We start from the raw sequence: 21,292 nt of genomic DNA on the forward strand, positions 1-21,292 counted from the left end.
CGTTTTAAGGTCAATTTCGTCTACCTCACAAAATCGTAATCAGATACATCTAATAACACATACAAGTAATGTAGGACTTGGTGCTGTGTTTTCTCAATAACAAACTAAAAAGAGAGATTAGCCGTTGTTTGAGCCTGTGAAAAGAAGAATACTAAATCATCAACCAATGTTTTCGATTCATCCTGTCAAATGTTGCCTCAATTTATTACATTTGTTACTGCTTTAATTAATTTCAACTTTTATAGATCCGACTAATGTTGCTGTACAAGATTTATCCGACAGTGGTGACTAATCATACCTCAAGTAGCATGGTCATGTCATCTGTTGTTCCACCAACAAGCAGCACGAAGTTGTGAGTGATAGTCTGAGAGGAAAGACCATTCTGAATTAATAATGGCCGAAAATTTGTTTTCCTAACTTACCATCTCATCCTTCTTCATATAGATATAATTAACATAGACATTGACTTGGATGTGCTGCTAGGTAGGTTGGGTAGAGGTTATATTTCTGTAGATAACGAGAAAAAATTTGAATCTATAAGCAGACGTTGGTACTGATGATGAAGAAGAAATTCCAGATATTCCTCTTTCATCCAGATGGATTCAACTAAATGTATGGTATTTAAAATAAATATAAAATCACCATACCTTATTGTTGACCTTTGGCTGGGTTGTTGTCTCTTTGGCACATTCCTTATTTTCATTTTCAATTTTATTGTCTAAAATTTTACATTTTATTTGAACATAGCTTAGAAATAGCAGTGAAGGAGGTTGCTCGAGCATTTTTATCCTGTTTTTAAAAATAAATTCTTATGCCATTTTTATCCTGGTATCTATGATGAATTATATATATACTGCAGATACTACAAGTTAGGGGCTTAGTTAGTTATACAACCAGCTTATACTCTACCATTTTCTACTTAAGGAAATGCTTCTGTCAAATTAAGAATATGACAGTTGTTATCAATTCGTTTGGTGTTTTTGAGATTATTTTTTTTCATTTGCTTAAGTACTGTCCGTTCTCAATTTTACTTATATTTCATCTATAATAAGCTATCAAATCCTTTACCTCACTAAGCATGCATCCTGCTGACAATATAGAAATTCAGAATTGGAAGCCTGATCAATTTTTTCCATAATAATTTAAGACTTCTGACTTCGAAGATCATTTCTGATTCATATTTACTACACTTTTAATAACCGGAGACATTTATTTCATTTCAAACAAATCTGATGTACAGTAGTTGTCGTTTGTTTATGTAATATATACGTGTTTCTCGTTTCTCGTTTTGTTTATATAGATTAGACCGTTGGTTTTCCCGTTTGAATGGTTTTACACTAGTAATTTTGGGGCCCTTTATAGCTTGTTGTTCGGTGTGAGCTAAGGCTCCGTGTTGAAGGCCGTACTTTAACCTATAATGGTTTACTTTTTAAATTGTTATTTGTATGGAGAGTTGTCTCATTGGCACTCACACCACATCTTCCTATATCTATGTTTGAATTATTCAAAAATAAAATCAGTTACGGATATCAATATTTCCAGTTACGTATATCATTAAAAATTTATTAACTTCAGTTACCCATATCATGACGATATTTTAAATGGCTGTTTTCTCCATTTAGCGGTTGAATTATGAATTAAACACTTAGTATTTCAGTTACAAATATTGTAATACGTTATAAAAGACACGAAATATTGAAAAATGATACATTATTATTACAAAATTGACAAAAGACATATTGCCCAGAAACATCGTCCGCCATCTTTGGATATACGTAACTGCAGTTACGGAGATCACATTTACCCCAGTGAATTATGTAATTAATTATAATGAAATAAATTTATGTACACTACTACTTCAGAAAGACTCGCTGGCAGAAATTATTTTTACAATTTCTATAGGTCTGTATTTTGTTTCCACTGACCCGTCATCTTTTCGCAAAAAAATTTTCCTCATCTGCAGTTTTGGTCTTAATCGAAAGGGAAAAGTTATTATTTGCCCATAACCCTGTTTGTTCAATTTATAGTTCCATCCATTTGAAAGAGGAAGGTTTTTCAGGCTGTCTACGGAATCTATCCGAAAGGATTCGTCTGTATTAAAACAATAGCGATACATATCCAGGTCAAATCGGAGATTAGTTGATATTGTTCTGCTGTTAGGTCTTAGCCTCTGCTGTATGACTTCTTCAAATAATCTGGCAGCACTGTTTAACCGATCAAAATTGATAAAGGCAGGAAAGAAATTGGACATAGATTCTGCATCAAGATGTGATTGCGGTTCCCATGTACTATCATCTTCATGAAAACCTTCCCATTTCACCAGATACAACAAACCCTGCAAAGACATATACATAAACCGTTACTTTGCAAGCTTTGTATAATCATTAAGTAGGCTAAAACAATAAAGAAAAATGTGCTAGCTGATGAAGTTTCTCTCATGTGTTAGTGTTTTCTCATTTTTATTGTATTTATTGTTAGTTGGGCTCTTATTCAAATAGTACAAAGAACCAATATGAATCCGACATTTGGAAGAAAAACAATGTGTGTATGCATGGCACGAGTATGAATAACACGGCAGCCTAAGTTTGATGATATTGGAGTCTTATATGATGTATAGGGTGGCACGACCGTTTTAATTTAAATTATTCCCTCATGCAACAAATGGCTTGTTTAAGACTAACACACAATGTCCCTTTTCAGGCTCTTGAATAAAGCACGATTCATATATATTCATGCCACATAAATTATTACATGTTATCATATTTGTTATCCACACAGGACTTACAAGTGACGACGCCCAGATATAAAAGATCGAAAGAGAAAAAAGTACAAAGTTGTACAGCACTGGAGATAAAAAGTTGAAAAGGTTTCGCCAAATACGGCATTGTTTTTATGCCCGGGATAAGAACATTCTTATTATATAGAACAATTCATGCTATTGCAAACAGTAAATTTTATCAAATGAATATGAAAGAGATATACATAAAGAAACTGAAGTATTAACTAATTACAGAAAACTAAACCCGAATACATAACGCCCAGATATAAAAGATCGAAAGTGAAAAAGGTACAAAGTTGTACAGCACTGACGATCAAAAGTTGAAAAGGTTTTGCCAAATACGGCATTGTATTTATGCCCGGGATAAGAACATCCTTATTATATAGAACAATTCATGCTATTGCAAACAGTAAATTTTAACAAATGAATATGAAAGAGATATACATAATGAAACTGAAGTATTAACTAATTACAGAAAACTAAACCCGAATACATAATGCTATTAAAGTTTAACACAGAATAGACACACCCGAATCAGTCCAGGCGTCAACGTAATTACAAAAATGTGACGTCACATACGATGGCGAAAAGGTACAAACGTTATGCCACATTTGAATTTATGAAATTTAGAAACAGCATGACGTCACATATGAAAAACTATCAAAGTGAGATAGAATTAGGATTGATTTAAGATTATATCAGAACTAAATACTGATAATTAATTTAAACAAAATGCATATTGCAATACTTATTAATAGCAATTAACTGTAATATATATATGTCCAGTTTGTTATGAATCCAACTTCAAACGTAAATAATCGTACAAAATTTAATATAATTAAGAAAGGCGGTGATTAATTTTTCTATCCGTAACACCTAAATATAATAAAAAGACGTCAACACATTGACAAAATCCGATGAGAATTACAAATATAACATTAAACATGTAAACTAAATACATGAATTTGGGATAAACAAGTACAGAAACACGTCTTATAGTAATGCGAATTCACATTCAGCAAAACAGTCACAATCGGGAATAAGTCACGTTTGGTAATTAAAAGATTAGACGACATAATGACAAACCACAATCTACCATGTGGTAAAAATGTCCTTAGCTAGTTTGGTTAAAGAGACATCATATGGATCCACAAATTCGTGATGGTGTCCATATAATTTACGGAGTGTCAATTTTAATCTATCCTCCTCATAACTTTGTTGGAGCAGTTTCTGCGTAAGGAGCACACTCCTGTATATGAAGTCCGTATAGTGTGAACAAGCACGTGAATAACGTATCAATTGTGATATGTAAACACCATACGAAGGGGCAGAGGGTATGTTACTGCTGAGAAATGGGAAATTGATAATTGGGAAGTTGAAATCGTCCCGTTTATCATAGATTTTCGTGTGACGTCGTCCATCTACGTCAATATTGAGGAAAAGATCAATGTATGAAGCAGTCCTTCTAGTATCAGTAGTATCCTTAATTTCAAGTTCACTGGGATATATGAGATGTAAGTATTGGCTGAAGTATGGGTTGTTCAATGATAAAACATCATCAATATATCGGAAAGTAAAATTAAAGAATTTCGCAAGGTGCTTTTTCTTTTTGTCTTTAAGAAGGTTCTGAATAAATTCTGCTTCATACGAATACCAAAACAAATCAGCCAGCAGGGGTGCACAATTAGTACCCATTGGAATACCGACTGTCTGTTGAAATATAAATCCTTCAAACTCAACAAATATATTGTCGATCAAAAAGTCCAGCATTTTAATAATATCGTCTTCAGTATATTTTCTGGAAGATTCAGTGTGATTCTTCACAAAATATGAATTATTGTATCCCAAAACAAGAAATTTGTATCTACGATTCCCATTTTTATAGAAAAAGCTCTGTTTTATGAGATGGTGAAGTCGATCTTTCAACTGAGCATAATTACTATTCCTCCCCACAATATGCATCCGTCCTGACTACACAGTTAATTTGTTCTACTATAATACGGTCTTGTGTCTTCACTGGGACATTTTGACGGCCATCCATTCAAAATGTATCTAAGCACCATAGACAGTATTGTGTCCTTGCGTGTCCACTTTTGAATTTGTTTAGCATCAACTGGCGTAGTGGCTAAATGTTCCATTAATAATATAGTATAACCTGGCGTTGGTGTCTTTTCAATGTTTGTTTTCAGTGGTAGTCTACTTAGTCCATCCGCATTATCCCTTCTTTGTATATAATCGTGTACTCATATGCAGCTAAAGTCAGTGCCCACCTTTGAATTCGAGATGCGGCCATTGTAGGTATAGGTTTATCTTCTTTAAATAAACCTATGAGCGGCTTGTGATCGGTTATGATTGTAACGGGGTGTCCATACAAATATTGATGAAATTTCTTGATACCAAATATTCTGGTCAGACTCTTCTTCCCAAGAACGGAATAATTCTTCTCTGCTGATGTAAGTGTTCGAGATGTATAAGCTATTGGTTTGTCGCTGCCGTCGTCCATTTTATGCGAAAGTACGGTGCCTAATCCATACGGAGATGCATCACATGCTAAGATTAATTTCTTTTTCGGATCGAAATGTACAAGTACTGATTTATATACTCTTTATAGGCTCTTGTATTAGGAATAAATATATTGAATTTGAACGGCCGGTATCCATCAGTGGGATACTGAGATATTCATTTTATCTTGCTTAATTTGTTTGTACATATTTAGATACACATGTGGGTTTTTTCAGAGAGAATAGAAATAACAATAAAGTTTCGGTATACATATATATAATTGGTTAATGTTATTTATTTTCCTCCATGTCTGATATTGTTTCATATAAACTCCTGAAATCGGCCTTTCATAGTGAATACTGAATTACACGGTATTTGTTTTCCTCATTCTGTTGGCCGTTTGGTTAACATATAACAAATTTTCTGATTAAAATGTTGGGTTTTTTTTATTTGAAAGAACAAATACAACTGAACGATGAAAGTGCGTGTGCGTTAAAATAGGGTACGAGTTGGCAATGTGATATGAATCCGATTGGTCCAAGCATTTCCGGTACCAGATTTTAGAACAGCAACAGAAAACACATACCGGCGCACGTTTTAAAGCTGTGAATAAATATGAGGAACTGAGGAGTCCTGACATATAAACCCCTCTTAAGCATGTTTGATGTCCCATTAGAAGTGTGCACAGTTCGTATTCATGCATTGATTGTCAAATTCAGTATAATTTCAGAGACCATGCTTGCGTTATATAAATAGAAATTCCAGACGGGGTGAAGGTCGTACATTTATCAAAAGAGACTAGGGGTTTTCCGGTAGACAACGTTTGCTGAAGGCGAAATTTTTATGTTTATATTTGATGAAAGAGGGACGAAAGATACCAAAGGGATGAAAGTTAATACAAAACTATCATTAAAATTCAATAGTTATGGAAGCTCTTAACTTTAAATTTATTTACCTGAAATAAATATGTCTGTTTCAAGTCCTCCATCAATTCCCGTGAAGCTTGAACTCCTTTGCTCCGTGAAAGCTTTCTTTGCTTTTGAAACAGTGTTCCTCCACTTATCCCTTATCTCATTTCCAGTTCTGTAGGCAACACCCAGGGAGTTTACTTTGACTGCAATACCATCCCAAATATTTTTTTTTTTTTTTTATTTGTAATGTCATTACTATGCTTCTCTTGTAAGATGTAGTGATATTTACTTGCGTCTTCCTGTATCAGGTTCTCTTCAGCAACTGAATATTTGGTTTTCCTGAGTCGAGGGAGCTTTGCAGGGCAGGGCTTATCAATGGTCTGGTCAGCCATAATTATTATTGCAGAACAGGAAGTTGAAGAGGCCCTGACTTACAATGCATAGTGGGAGGCACTTGCTAATTACCCAAAATTAATCATATGATAAAAATTAATCATATGATTAAAAATTAATACAGTGATTAATAAATACAATGATTAAAATAAGTTGAGCAACACAATTTAATCATTGTATTTACTAATCATGTGATTAACTTTTAACGACTCGTTAAAATTAATCATATGATTAGTTTTTACGACAAGTTGTACAACAGACCCCTGATTTCCATGTTACCAGGCTGCAAATTTTTCTTGTCTTGTTCTTAGTGTTTCCATGGGAAATACTATTTTCATGTTTCCCTAGGAAACATTTCTATACTGATTTCTTATAGACTGTTTGTTAATTGAAAAAGTAATTTGTACAAGAACAAAATTTTCCCTGGGAAATATTTTTTTCTTGTTTCCAGGGGCAACTTTTTATACTGATTTCGTATAGACTGCATCATGTCGTCAGCTTGTTTGTTTTTATATTTTTACAGGAAAGAAAAAGAGATCAGATACGGAGGTAAATGAAAACAAGCAAAGTTCAAGTACAGAGGAAGGTAATCCATCTGTTAATTGAAACAGAAATTTAAACAAAAACAAATTAAATGATAAAAAAGTAACAATACAAAGAAATATATTAGTGTTATTGTATCTTTTAAACAAAATATTGAAATATTGATTCAAAACTAAACCTTTCAGACAATATTAGACTGATTTTGTTTTAAAGACTAACTCATTTACTTGTATTACATTCTGTTGATTTTATGATTGTTTCTGTTTCCAGGGGAAACAATTGTTAAGGGTTTACCAGGGAAATGCTTTTTTCTTGATTCCAGGACTGATTTCTTATAGACTGTATAATGATGTCAACTAATTTATTTCATATTTTTACAGGAATAATAAAATAGGTTAAGTAAAGAGGCAGATGAAACAAAACATGAGTCTAGTACAGAGGAAGGTAATGATAATAATTTGAACTATTTCATACTTAGGACTGTTATGTATGTATTCACCCCTGTGCTCCAAATTAATAGCTCCACGATATCATTATTATTTGGATTAGAGCAATATGTACCCAACCAGGAAATTAATGACAGGTACTGAGGTAGGCAGGACACCTGCGAAACGAAAATTAGAAACGAATTTCGGGGTAAACGATGAGAATGGGCCCTTGGTATAATGCTGGGAACTTGTTTCATTCGATATCTTGTTCATTTATTGACGAGACTCGAAAGATAACTTAAATTTCAGCTATTTGTTGCTGTCTTGTTTTGTTTTGACCACGTGTATGTCATGCTTGCCCTCATTGGACTCGTTTTTATCTAATAGTATACAGTTTTTCGCCATCTGGGGCGAATGAGAAACACAACAAGCAACATATGTTTCATAATAAATACATGTCTTGTGGCTCACACTTACTTTTCTGGCTAGATTTTTACGTAGAAGTGAAAATAATTTTCGCTGCAATTTCTTTCCATCTCTTTGACGTCAATCGTCTTCTCATTGGTTGATCCGATGGGTCCAAAAGCCGACAATCTCGCCAAGAAAAACAGCTATTGTAACTGTTTTCATAATAATCCAGGCACAAACATACAATATTTGTATTTTGATAAATAAATGACATCATATTAATAGCCGTTTTTAGTTAACAGGCATGTATGTAATTTGATTTCATACATTTTCATCGATAGACGCAGCCTCCGCCATTGATGAATATATGAATAAATAATGATAAACCCATACCGCATAGTCGGCTATAAAAGGTCCCGATAAGACAATGTAAAACAATTCAAACGAGAAAACTAACAACCTTATTTATGTAAAAAAAAATGAACGAAAAACAAATATATAACAAATAAACAAACGACAACCACTGAGTTACAGGTTCCTGACTTGGGACAGGCACATACATAAATAATGTGGCGGGGTTAAACATGTTAGCCGGATCCCAACCCTCCCCCTAACCTGGGACAGTGGTATAACAGTACAACATAAGAACGAACTATAAAATCAGTTGAAAAAGGCAACTCATATATATATATATTTATCAAGTATATTGAACTTTTGGACAAGTTGAAATCTCGGTCTATTTCTGAAATTTATTCTTACATACTTTTGATTTTTTAACCCTGTATGCTAACATTGCCTATGTAAATTTAAAAATTGTTTGTATTCACATTGAATGACAAATTTATGTGACGTATAAAATTTTCTGACGTCAGACACTCAAATCAATCAATGTGTTCGTAGATAGTAAATGTTTTTGTGTTCTGTTAAAATGTTACTTTTAAAATTGTTATACGATGATGACTGATGTACCCATATTTTGACTATTTTATTTATTGTGAATATTTATTTATTAAACGCATCAATGTAAATATAACGGAATTTTGATGAGACTGTCTGTCATTAATAAAATTAACGGTACCAATGTTCTCGCACCAGATGGGCATTTCAACAATTCATGTCTATTCAGTGATGCTCGTGGTCAAAATACTTGATATCCAAAGTTGTTATAAAAGATGAAGATCTTTAATCCAAAAGTTCCTAAAAAAAGTAGAGCCAAATCCGTGAAAGGATTCAGAGCTTTGCATGAGGGAGAGGGTTAGCGCTATAGAACCAGGTGTAATCCACAATTTTTCTACATTTGAAAATGCCTGTACCAAATCAGGAAAATGACAGATCTTGTCCATTCGTTTTTGATGCGTTTTGTTATTTGATTTTGCCATGTAATTATGGACTTTCCGAATTGATATCCCTCAGTTCAGTTTTTTTGTGATTTTACTTTTTTCGTTACCACTAATGAGTTCACCTCTTCTGTCAGGAGAAATGCCGTCACCTGCAACCGACTCATGGATGACGCCTGTACTGTTTTCATTGTAGTCGTTATGTCCAGTTTGTTTCATTGGTAGTCAACAACGAAATGTTGAGTACCCAATTATCCCTTCTCATGTCTTGCCTCGTTTTAGTCCAGATAATGAAACTCGCTTCTTTGCATTTTATTTATTTTGGTTTTATCATGCATTGAAGGTACAGTTTATTAATAAGATGTCAGATCTTTTTGTATTTTGAACATTTCAATGTATTTGCGGGAATAGTTTTATAAATTTATAGTATTTAAGAGACTATTCAGACAAATGTATATATCATTGACAATTAATTTATAAATCATTTTGAAAAGTGCGGTAGACATTGTTATTTTTCATATTTAATGTACAAATACTGAAGTAGATATCAGATTAAAATTCGCCTCACCAAATAAGTTGAAGGGCTAGAGATTTAATTTTGAAAATTTTTATTATAATTTTTATTAATAGGAAATTGGTCCTCATTTCAGTTGGTAGAACTCTCGACCTGCATACATTTGTTATTGTATTAACAAAATGATATTTGTATCTAAGACAAGTCATACCAACTGATTTTTGTTAAATAGTATTGAAAGTTTAAACGTTAATGTTGAATAGTCTTGTTTATAAAAAAATAATCATTTAGGTGTCAGTACCAGGTGAATACATGACATGTCGTTTTATTTTCTTATGCCTAAAAGTCTACTTGGAAATCATACCCCTTTGTTACGTCTCGCAGAGAAAGTCTTAAACAATCTATATTTTGCACCTAACTCTTGAGAGATCACCCTCTGTTCACTACTCTTTGGTGTATCTTGTGCCACCTAAGGCTCTTGTGGTCGATTGTTCTTTAAGACATTGTGTTCGTCTTTAGTGATCAATTCAGAAGTGTTGTTTCCTTTTTCGTTCACAGTTTCAATGTTTTGTGCACTTGAAGATAGTGATGATAATTGAATAATGTATTGTTTCGTTCGATGTGGTTTTTCTGATGCTAATTTAAAACTTGACCTACTTGTAGATCCTGTTGTTTCTGAATGGAACTCTTCATCAATTACTTGCAGTTCCGCTTGTGCCTCCATGGCGTCCAGTTGAATCGCTAAAAGATTAATGTCGATTTCTAACTTCTCCTTTTATCTAGCATGCTTCATCGCAGTTATGCAATTCTTCCAATCTCAATTTTAGATTTTCCTAATTGTAATTTTGCAATAACTTCACAATAAATACAATAGGTAGGTTCATACAATAGAGGCCATCTGGGACGATGGTCGGGGAAATTTGGACTGCCACTGGAAAATAAGGGTATATTGGATAGGGACAGAAATTTTACCTTGCAACAGGCCACCTACGGACCCCTCAAAGAGTTGTTGCAAGGGTTCTTAACATGCAAAGAGCGTGACACTCTCTTTACACGAGGCATCGGATTTAACGCCCCCCTTCTGACCGGACGTGACTGCGAACTTGATACATCCCCCACTTCGGCAAGCGTTTTACTGCCGGTCGGGAGAAGACTAATGACCAGCCAAACGGACGCCCACTTCGGCAGGCTTTTACTCAAAAATCAATAATTACGCCAATATAACAAAGATGTAATTAAAGTGCCATATCAGTCTAAATGTCGAAATATTTTTTTTATGGTTTTATCTCTTTCAAATAAATTTAGTAATCGATTGCAAAAAAAAAAAAACGTTTTCAAAATTCCGCGTATTAAAAAGATTTCCACACAAGTGAGTTTTGTATTAGTAATCACACCTAAGGCGATTTTATCGATCGGCAATTTCCGGAGAAAAACCGAAGTCTGACGTCAACTCATGTACTTCCGATATTGCAAAAGACTATAACCAAACGAGAATATATACGAACGATTTCATCTACGACAATGCGGAGGAAGATCGCGGAGGTTCAAGTAGAGGCAGTGGGACGAGATGTGTGGGGACACAAATGCGGATGAATTTGATATCACGAAAGAAGTCTTTTCTGCTGCTCTAAGCTACTTTTTGAATATGAGGAGAGACTGTTCAAATTTTGATGTCCTGAACTCTTGCATCTTTTGGTTTTTTTTTTTTTCGACCCTTTCCTTGCACTGTGACCTGTGAGCCTCTTGCTGTTATTAGGCAGTGTTTCAGTTGCCATACTTTTTATCATTTTTGAGATTGATTTTGTACCGAGCCTTTGACCTTTATACCAAAGTAATTTTTAGCCATACTTTTTACCTTGAACCCCCAAGGGTGACTGGGGTATAGAAATATGGTCATTTGGTCTTCTCCCGACTGGCAGTGGAACGCTTGCCGAAGTGGGGCGTCCGTTTGGCCGTGCGGGATGTATCAAGTTCGCAGTCACGTCCGGTCAGAAGGGGGACGTTAAATCCGATGCCTCGTGTACAGAGAGTGCCACGCTCTTTGCACGTTAAAAACCCTTGCAACAACTCTTTGAGGGGTCCGTAGTTGGCCTGTTGCAAGGCAATTTCTGTCCCTATCCACATACCCTCATTTTCTAGTGGCAGTCCAAATTTCCTTGACCATCATCCCAGATGGCCTCTTGTATCTACCTACCCATTGTATTTATTGTGAACTTGTTCTCGTCCTGTATATGCATGAAATATTTGCCACTGGACGTTAAGCAACCAACAATCAATCAATCAATATTACCTTGAAATGTTGTTGATTGTTTGTAAAATTGGGAATCATCTTTTTCATTGTTTCTGATAAAAAAAAATTAAAGTTTGAATGCAAATACTGGACATCAAGAGTTGTCATTTTTATTCTACGTTGCAATGGGTCCTGTTTTTCGTAAATTGGAAAGTTGTCTTGTTTTAATTTGTTGCTGAGGATATGTGTGTCCACAATCAATGTTATATCCCCTCCAACATAAATTGTAATGTTCTGTTACCCCCCGTATACCAAAGTGGTAGTTTTATATATATATAGTATTCATTAGAGAGCGCGGAGTTGTTGCACCTATAACAATTTGAGAGAAGAACTTATTTACGTCATCATCTGTTAATGGGTCAGCAGCATTTTGTTTAATTCAAAATCCCAGAGACTTTTTTTTTTTTTTAATTTTGCACTCAAAAATTGTGTTTTTTTTTTTTAAATTCATCATCCGTCATGATTTTGCACTGGTAGTTGCTGTCTTTAAGATACCGACTGATACTTTGTTGGGTGGATTTCAACGATGTTGGTTCGTACTCCATTGTGCTATTGGTTTGTCTTTCTTTTGTGGCACTCATAAAAAAAGTAACATAAAAAGCGGTCCAATTCATGCGGAGGGATTTCATCAAATTTTTTTGATATTATTATTTTTAGTTTTCAAATATGATTGAAAGGTGGTGAGATGTATTTTTGCTTTCTTGTTCCTATATTAATTATTCTAATTCAGCGTCTGTCACATCTCTGAATCTTTCATGGTCTGTGGATGTAGTGTTTTTTGTTTACATTATTAGCTGAGATACTAATTTTGAGAAAAATACACTTAAAACTGAGAGCCATGACTATTTCTAGATGCGTCAATTTCGGAACATAAATAAACTATCGATTCTGTTGGAACAATTGCCTTTTTCGATACAAGTTTACAAGATAGGGGTGATGATGTTTTATTATCATAATGCAATCCACTGATAACACTTGTCTCAGTTGGCAATATGGAGCCCCATGAATTTATTGTGTCGACACCAAGAACTTGAGGAAAATCCATAACTTTAAATCGGTAGTAATCACTATCAGGGTCATCTGTGTAAACAATTCATATAATTCTCTTTTAATTTCGGAGTTCGTGTCTTCATTACTTTCAACTACTGCCGGGGTTTCTTTAATCATTTTACGTTCGTAAAACATTCCATATCCAACTAGTCAAAAGTAAAATCACAAAAGTAATGAACTTAGAGCAAAATCAATTCGGAAAGTCCATCTCACATGGCAAAAACAAATAACAAAACGCATCAAAAACGAATGGACAAGAACTGTCATATTCCTGACTTGGTACAGGCATGTTAGCACTGCTGATTGTTTTCTATATAAATTCCAACGGCATCGTGTTTTTTTAACCTTGAGTTTTTGGAAGACTTCTTTTCTTGATTGTATCTATACTATTAAACGAAAAGACCTCATTTTGGGTGTCGCTTCTCTTCTTTCCACAATAAATTAATCAACACGCCTCTGTGTCCTATAGGTACAGTGCATAGTCGCATTTGTCATCCATTCATATGATTATTCAGATTGAGTTATTTTGGGAGAAAAACGAGAAAAAAGGCATCCGGATATTGTCCCGTCATTGGACTAAATTTTAAGTCAGATTAGACTTCCGGTTTGCGTTTTTCTGTATACTTTGAACATACATATACTACAAATTTAACTTTATAAAATGTATTTTAATTCTATCTGCTATCATTTTCAAGTTTACTATCCACGGCGGTCACAGAGTTTATCAAATAGAGGGTCTGTATACTATATCAATGACCATTAGTAAACTTAGAATTGAAAGTAAATACACTTTATTTATATAGTAATGAATGTTCATAATATACAGATAAGCGCTAAAATTATTCATGTGAACTTTTGATACCTTTTCTGAAATTCTCCGTCATTAAATCTTTTACAAAATTCATTGATTACAAAAAAAAAAAGAAGATGTGGTATGATTGCCATGTTGAGACAACTCTCCACAAGAGACCAAAATGACACAGAAATTAACAACTATAGGTCATCATACGGCCTTCAACAACGAGCAAAGCCCATACCTATCCACGGCGGTCACAGAGTTTATTAAATAGAGGGTCTGTATACTATATCAATGACCACCATGAATCGATTAGTAAACTTAGAATTCAAAGTAAATACACTTTATTTATATATAGTAATGAATGTTCATAATATACAGATAAGCGCTAAAATTATTCATGTTAACTTTTGATACCTTTTCTGAAATTCTCTGTCATTAAATCTTTTACAAAATTCATTGATTACAAAAAAAAAAGAAGATGTGGTATGATCGCCATGTCGAGACAACTCTCCACAAGAGACCAAAATGACACAGAAATCAACAACTATAGGTCACCATACGGCCTTCAACAACGAGCAAAGCCCATACCGCATACTCAGCTTTAAAAGGCCCCGAAATGACGATGTAAAACAATTCAAACGAGAAAACTAGCGGCCTTATTTGTGTACAAAAAATGAGCGAAAAACAAATATGTAACACATCAACAAAAGACAACCACTGAATTACAGGCTCCTTACTTAAATGTTCACAACATACTAAAGGTATGTTCATATTAAAATTGATAGAAAACCAAAAATTAGGAATTTAGGAAATATAGGAGGGATAAAAAAAAACATTTTCCTATCCCCAATAACCTATGACTCATGATACGTTTGCTGAAATTCTCCAGTCATTCAATATTTTACAAAATTCTTCAAACAACACTTTACATACTTTAAACTACGATCTGAATGCCCGCGATTTCGCGGGTGTGTTCTAGTAAACATAATCTCAAATCTGTCTTTATGCAAAAAAATTAAAACCTTCCAAGGTTGATTATTTCCCCAATCCATACAATTATAGGAAGGTTCATCTTCATCTAGGTAATCTCTGTAAGTGTTTCTGAGTCGGCGCTTCTAACCACATGAACATCAGACGCATTGTTTACTATGGCTGACAAGATTATGAGACAGTGTCACATACCGTGCGCATTAGATGTTTTAAATAAAAGACAAGGTACAGGTAAAACAAGAAAGTTGATGTCTTTTTCTGTATGTGTTAAATTTAAGTGTTGTGGTTCTGTTGTGTCGTAGTTCTCTTATATTTGAGGCGTTTCAGTGTGTAACACGGATGGTTTTTTTTTGTTAGCTCAATCGATTGATGAAATTCGACCAGCAGCATACTACTGTTGCATTGTTTTGGTCTTAGAAATTGTTTATTGAAGCCAAATCAGAAGTTCATAGTTTCAATAGAGGGATGTAATTTCAATCATCAGTTAGTTAACATAATTTGTGGATTGGTCTCTTCCATTTGTTTATGTTTATGGATGTATCCTGTGATGTGGATGATTATAAGAGCACTTGAAAAGGTAAAGGACTTTAGTTTGAATTATTTGTTTTTTATCATCAAAAACTGTTTTTCCAAAAATCCACTGTTAAATTGGTGTTAGAGAAATAAACAACATGTAAAACTTAGTTTTTAATTTCTTAAAATATCAAAGCCAATATTCTTCATACATACAAGGCATACTGTTTACTTCATCTTATACGAAATATTGCTCTTTTTAACGAACAAGACATGCTTCAATATAAAACTGTGACCAGCTCATCTACGAAGTTGAAGAGCACAAATTGATATTAACTACATGCAGGGGAATCCAATACACCAAAGTTTTTTGGGATACAATTGCTTTTAAGCAATCTGTAGACTTTAATCATTGACTCAGGGCCATGCCTTTTCGTCAACCGTTGTATTCTTTGTTATTATTACTTGCCGTTCTTAAATGATTCATACACTTATGAACTTTAAAAAATCCATAACTGATCATTTCAGCACTCATGCTATCCAATGAATATCATACCTTGAGTACAGATACAGGAACATGAGGTCTCTCGAAACATCATAGTGAACTAAAATAGATCCCATATTTATAATGCAATCATCTCTGCCATCACATAGTAGGTCAGCTTCACATGTTCTGTTGGAGCAAAGCTTCTTATAACCGGGAAATGATATAATACACAGATACATATGTCATTCATCTAGGTCCTTCTTTAGAGTTTTTCTAGTTTGATAAATTGCTGTTATTTATTCATGCTTCTTTCCACACTGCTGTCTGTACTGTGACTTAAAACAGAAAGAATTATCTTTGTTAGGAATCAACAGAATATCTCTGTCAATAACAATGTATGCTTCCTTCTTAAATCTAAAGTAAATGTACATCCACTCAGTTCATGTTGGTAAATAATGCTTAAATAGTTAAGTATACATTGAATTGTCAATAAATCATATAAATTTAAGTAATTCTGAATATCATATATTATTGAATTCAAACTGATGTTTGTGCAACCCAGTCATAATTTATTTATTCAATTGATCTTAATACTTACCAGTGATGTAAATGTCGTACATGAACAATGTATACATCTGTATCCTGATATAAGTGTACAGGCGATTGGTTCCTCTAAAAACATCTAGTAGGACAGTCTGTTTCTTTATAACTGCTTTTAAGTCTGTTGTTTTCATCGTTAAGTAAAGTATGTTCTATGTCTTTACAAATTTGTTCTTGCATGGCACCCTCTAGTTCGAATGGATTTTTTTTTATAAGAATGACATCTTAACTCAGACTCATACGTTTAGTTATAGTCCTGTAATTTGTAGTGTATTTTGTCTAGAAATTCTGGTAAGTCTGTTTTTATTTTTTACAAAAGGTTATTCAAAAACTTTAGGTGGTTGCAGTCATTTCTTACTCTTCAGAATATACATTCCATTTTTTCCAAAGATTACTTTTACAACTGAATACAACTTGGTGAATATACCAAAAAACCCATAATATTTTTCATATGTCTAATATATACATACTTCCAAACTAGAAAACTGATCAACCCTTTCAAAAACACAAATCATATTCATTTTTTATAAGAGGTTTTGTTACATTAATATTTAATAGAGAATAAATCAAATTGTACATTATGCACATTTAAAAGGTTAACTATGCATATGCTTACAACACTATCATTCCATTCATCACAAGTGTGTCCTAATGGAAGTAAACACATCGAATATTATTCTTTTAAGACCTATTGCCACATATTGTAACAATGAGGGCTTTACATTTCTTGTCTCTGTGTGCTTAACTTTATTTTAATAAGTTAGTCATGTGATATTTCTTTAACAGTATAACTTACCACTACATGACTAACATATTCATTGATGTCTGCCTATCACTAATAATCTTTGAATTGTCAGGTTATGTAAATCTAGTTATTCATATACACTATATAATTTTACATTAAAAGTAGCATGTTTCAAATTATATTCAAGAATCACAGATCGAATCATAAAATAAATATATATTTCAGTTTATTTTTAAAGCAAATTTATATATTAAAGTAAACTATAATGAAGATGATAGACAGAATCTTCTTTTTATTTACAAATTTATTATATAATCTGAAAAATAACACTCAACTTCTTATGGTGGTTCACTCTGCATTCAGAAGGTTACTTCCATATCTATTGAAGCTACCTTCCTTCCAGTCTTGTGACTGGCAAGCTTTTAAATATCTTGGCTGCATTCCCCACCCACCACCACATTGCAAAATTCAGTCCAAGAGAATTTATTTTATACTTTTAACTTTTATCAAAATGGCTGTGTAAAAATTAGTTAAATTTTCTATCTATATGTATTAATTGTAATTTTTATAACAAAATGATTACATAACTTTCCCATGTTTGAAGCCGACCTTTATTATTTTAGTCTGAAGAAACAATACTGATTTCAATTACAAAATGTACTTGTTATTTTTACGTTTTTTTAAACAAATTAAATGCAGTTAATCTGCTTGCTATCATTTGAAGAATATGGTTACATGCAGACATAATTGATATTTTTTAAACATTGACCTATATTTAAATTTATAAGAAAGAAATGACTTACTCTCATATTTATCATTTACTCTACATTGTATTTATAAAACTTTATATATGAGGAGAGAAAAAAATCAGTTTGATTCAATATCCGAAGTTCCTGAAAGTGCTTGACTTGGACTGATGAAATATTGCAAGACAAAATATAGCATGAAATGTAGCATTGAGAATTTTTACACAGCAAGTAAACCCTTAAATGCCACTCACATCTTCTCTGAAACCACTGTTTTTATTACTTCTTTTTTGAAACGACTGTTTTTATTGCACCTTCAGGCTTCTTTGAAACAAATAAACTAAATAATTTGCAATTTAAAAAAATCATTCATAAATTTTTGCTATATTGCCAGTCATTCTGATTTTATTGTTGGCCTTTTTTGTAATACTTGGTCCTTTGATTTATTTTATTATTTTTTCGATCGTTATTTGTTTATATGATAATATTTTAAACTTAACTATTCAAAAGGAGAAATTTTTAATGCACACAAGAACTGTGTACAAAACATTAACATCTTTAAACTTTATTTAATGATTATAAACATCAAATTTTAGTAGATTATTTATGAAATCGTAGATGAAAAGTTAAAACACTTTTCTGACATTATTGAGTCAAGTCATATCCATTAATTGTTGTCAAATCAAGAGAAAAGTCATATTCGGTAAACTATGTTGTCGTATCCCAGGGGTGTCTGGTACTGAAAGTCTAATGCAGCATCCATCTAGCAAGTATGTACAAGGGTCTCTGTCTAAATTCTAGATACATGGTTGATGAGGTGTTTCATGATCTTTGTGTCTCTTCCAAAATTTCCTTCTGAGCAAAGAATTTGAATAAGGGTATAGCGTAGAAAACCCACACTGACCCAAATTTCTTTCAGAACCCTATCTATGACCTAGCTTCTCCTATATATGGTATAGCGCGGAATCCCACACTGACCGATAGGATACTAGTCATATCTGATAGTTAAAGGAAGGACTCTTAAATTCAGATGTTGTCTTATAACTTGTTTAAAAATACTTGTCCTGTTGCATGAATATATGTGTCCTATGGGTTGAACTGAGAATTTCTGCACCCCTGGGATTATTGAGTAAATCATTGTCATATCAAGTATATTAGTCATACATGTATTAGGTAAATTGTTGTCATATCCTGACAGCGGTATCATCCTGATGTTATTGGAAGCTTGGTATACGAATCTCTGGTTGTACTCATGGCAGTAACTTAAGTACAGGTAATGAGGCTGATGCTGTATTCACTGTTTTAAAAAGGAATTTAGGAAAAAGATTCCAACCATGCTTATTATTAAACCAAACTTGAATTTAACATTCTCATTATACACCTAAAATACATGTATTTGAAAATTGTATTTGAATCAAACTTTCAATTGTATGAAACTATATTGAAATCAAACATGTTAATGACTTCTATTCCTTACACTTATAAGTCTCAATATTATATTCTTGATAGGTTGTTCTTCAGATTTACAGGTATGCAGTCTCCTGGACTTAATTACAAAATATATTAATTTCAAACAGTTTATACTACAGATGAATACAGTATCAGCCATGTCTGTCTATTGAAGAGTTCCCCTTCATCATAAATCCTTTCATATTAACCACAAGATCTATTTAAAAATACAGGGGCAGGCTTTGAAAATGAATATAGTTGCAACATGGTTTAAGTAAATGCTCCTATCGAAGGTCAGTTTGTGATTAATGTTCACATAGAAGAGCAGCCATTAAAACTACCATTTGTTTTGTCTCTTTGTTGTTTACATGGGATGCTGTCGGCCTAATTTTTTTTATATTTTGCTTTAAATAGCACTTATCGGGCAATAGATTTACTGATTTGATTTGAATCTTGCTTCCTGGTATAGGTTTTGCACATTGTTAAAGGCCCTCCCAAACAATAATCTACAATTATATTCTATTCTGATTTTATGACTATACATGTATTGTGAACAATAATTGTGTCATTTGCAATCCTATCACATTACCTTATTCTTATCATACTAATATTAATGGGAAATTACATTCCAGTCAATCTACCAAGAATAATTGTGTCATTTGCAATTATATCACATTTCCTTATTCCTTGCCTCTTTCCAGCCCTTATCATGATACATCTGCAGTAGAAATTATTCTGAGGATTCAACACACATATTTTAGTAGTTTGTTATTATTCCCCGTTTCTCAAAGTGTTACCAGGGTATGCTCTTAACAACCTGCCCCCTTCCCCTTTTATATAAGTTGCCTTTATGAAAATAGCCTTATGATCCAAGCCACTAAGGGTGCACATACAAAACATATCCAGTGCACCATTTTACATATTAAAGTACTCTATATAATTGTATGATTGGTCAATTCACTATTAAATGTGCATTAATGTAGTGGTTATTGAGTATAAATTAAAGCATATAACATTAATATGTTCTAGTCCTAATATGCATGTGATATTTGCCACTTGCGGTTAAACAACTGCCAAGATGCTAAAGAAATATGGAATTTATCTGAACTTAAACCCATGTATTTGCACCTGTTCTCAATCAGGAACCTGATGTTAAGTAGTAGTCGTTTGTTGATGTGGTTTTTAAGTTTCTCTTGTTATTTTAAGACCGTTGGTTTTACCATTGAAATCATGTTTTGGACCCTTCATAGATTGCAGTTTTGTGTGAGCAAAGGCTCTGTGTTGAAGACATCACTGACCTTTAAATACTTTTACAATTTGTGACTTGGATGAGAGAGTTGTCTCATTGGCACTCACTATCTATTAAAATATAAATTCCAATTGAATCATGCTATGATACATATATTGTGCCTACATTGGATGTTTTTAAGAAATAACAAAAGTCAAATGCTATAAAACAGGCAGTATGATAAAGTAGAATTTAGAAAATTGCCTTTTCTTGAATTTCTTGTGCTCCATGGTGACCAATAGCTGCTTACATCTACATGTATGTCCTTTTAGTCATTGCATTGTAGCAATTGGCAATCATACCACATCTCTTTATTTTAAAACTTAAGTAGGTATGGCATTTAGTAATATTATTTTATATGCAACATTTAAACATTTTAAGAATTATTATGTAGTGCACTGGACATTAAAAGTAGTACACTCCCCAGTGATCAAGCAGCTTTTGAGCAATCTCTTTGTCGGCTAACAGATTCTCCCTGTTCTCCTTTCCCTCATCTTTTGCTGTTTTATCTTTCAGGGCA

General features: G+C 33.2%; 1 protein-coding gene across 1 annotated transcript; it reads right to left on the bottom strand.

Moving 5' to 3' along the window:
- Positions 1-1,840: 1,840 nt before the first annotated feature.
- Positions 1,841-2,744, bottom strand: LOC143051097 (uncharacterized). Its single transcript, XM_076224126.1, has one exon. The coding sequence runs from the start codon at positions 2,351-2,353 to the stop codon at positions 1,859-1,861; it is 495 nt and encodes a 164-aa protein (XP_076080241.1). The 5' UTR covers positions 2,354-2,744; the 3' UTR covers positions 1,841-1,858.
- Between the last annotated feature and the right edge of the window lie 18,548 nt (positions 2,745-21,292).

This window comes from Mytilus galloprovincialis, chromosome 11 (assembly GCF_965363235.1).
Source record: "Mytilus galloprovincialis chromosome 11, xbMytGall1.hap1.1, whole genome shotgun sequence".
In the NCBI taxonomy this organism is placed as follows: Eukaryota; Metazoa; Mollusca; class Bivalvia; order Mytilida; family Mytilidae; genus Mytilus; species Mytilus galloprovincialis.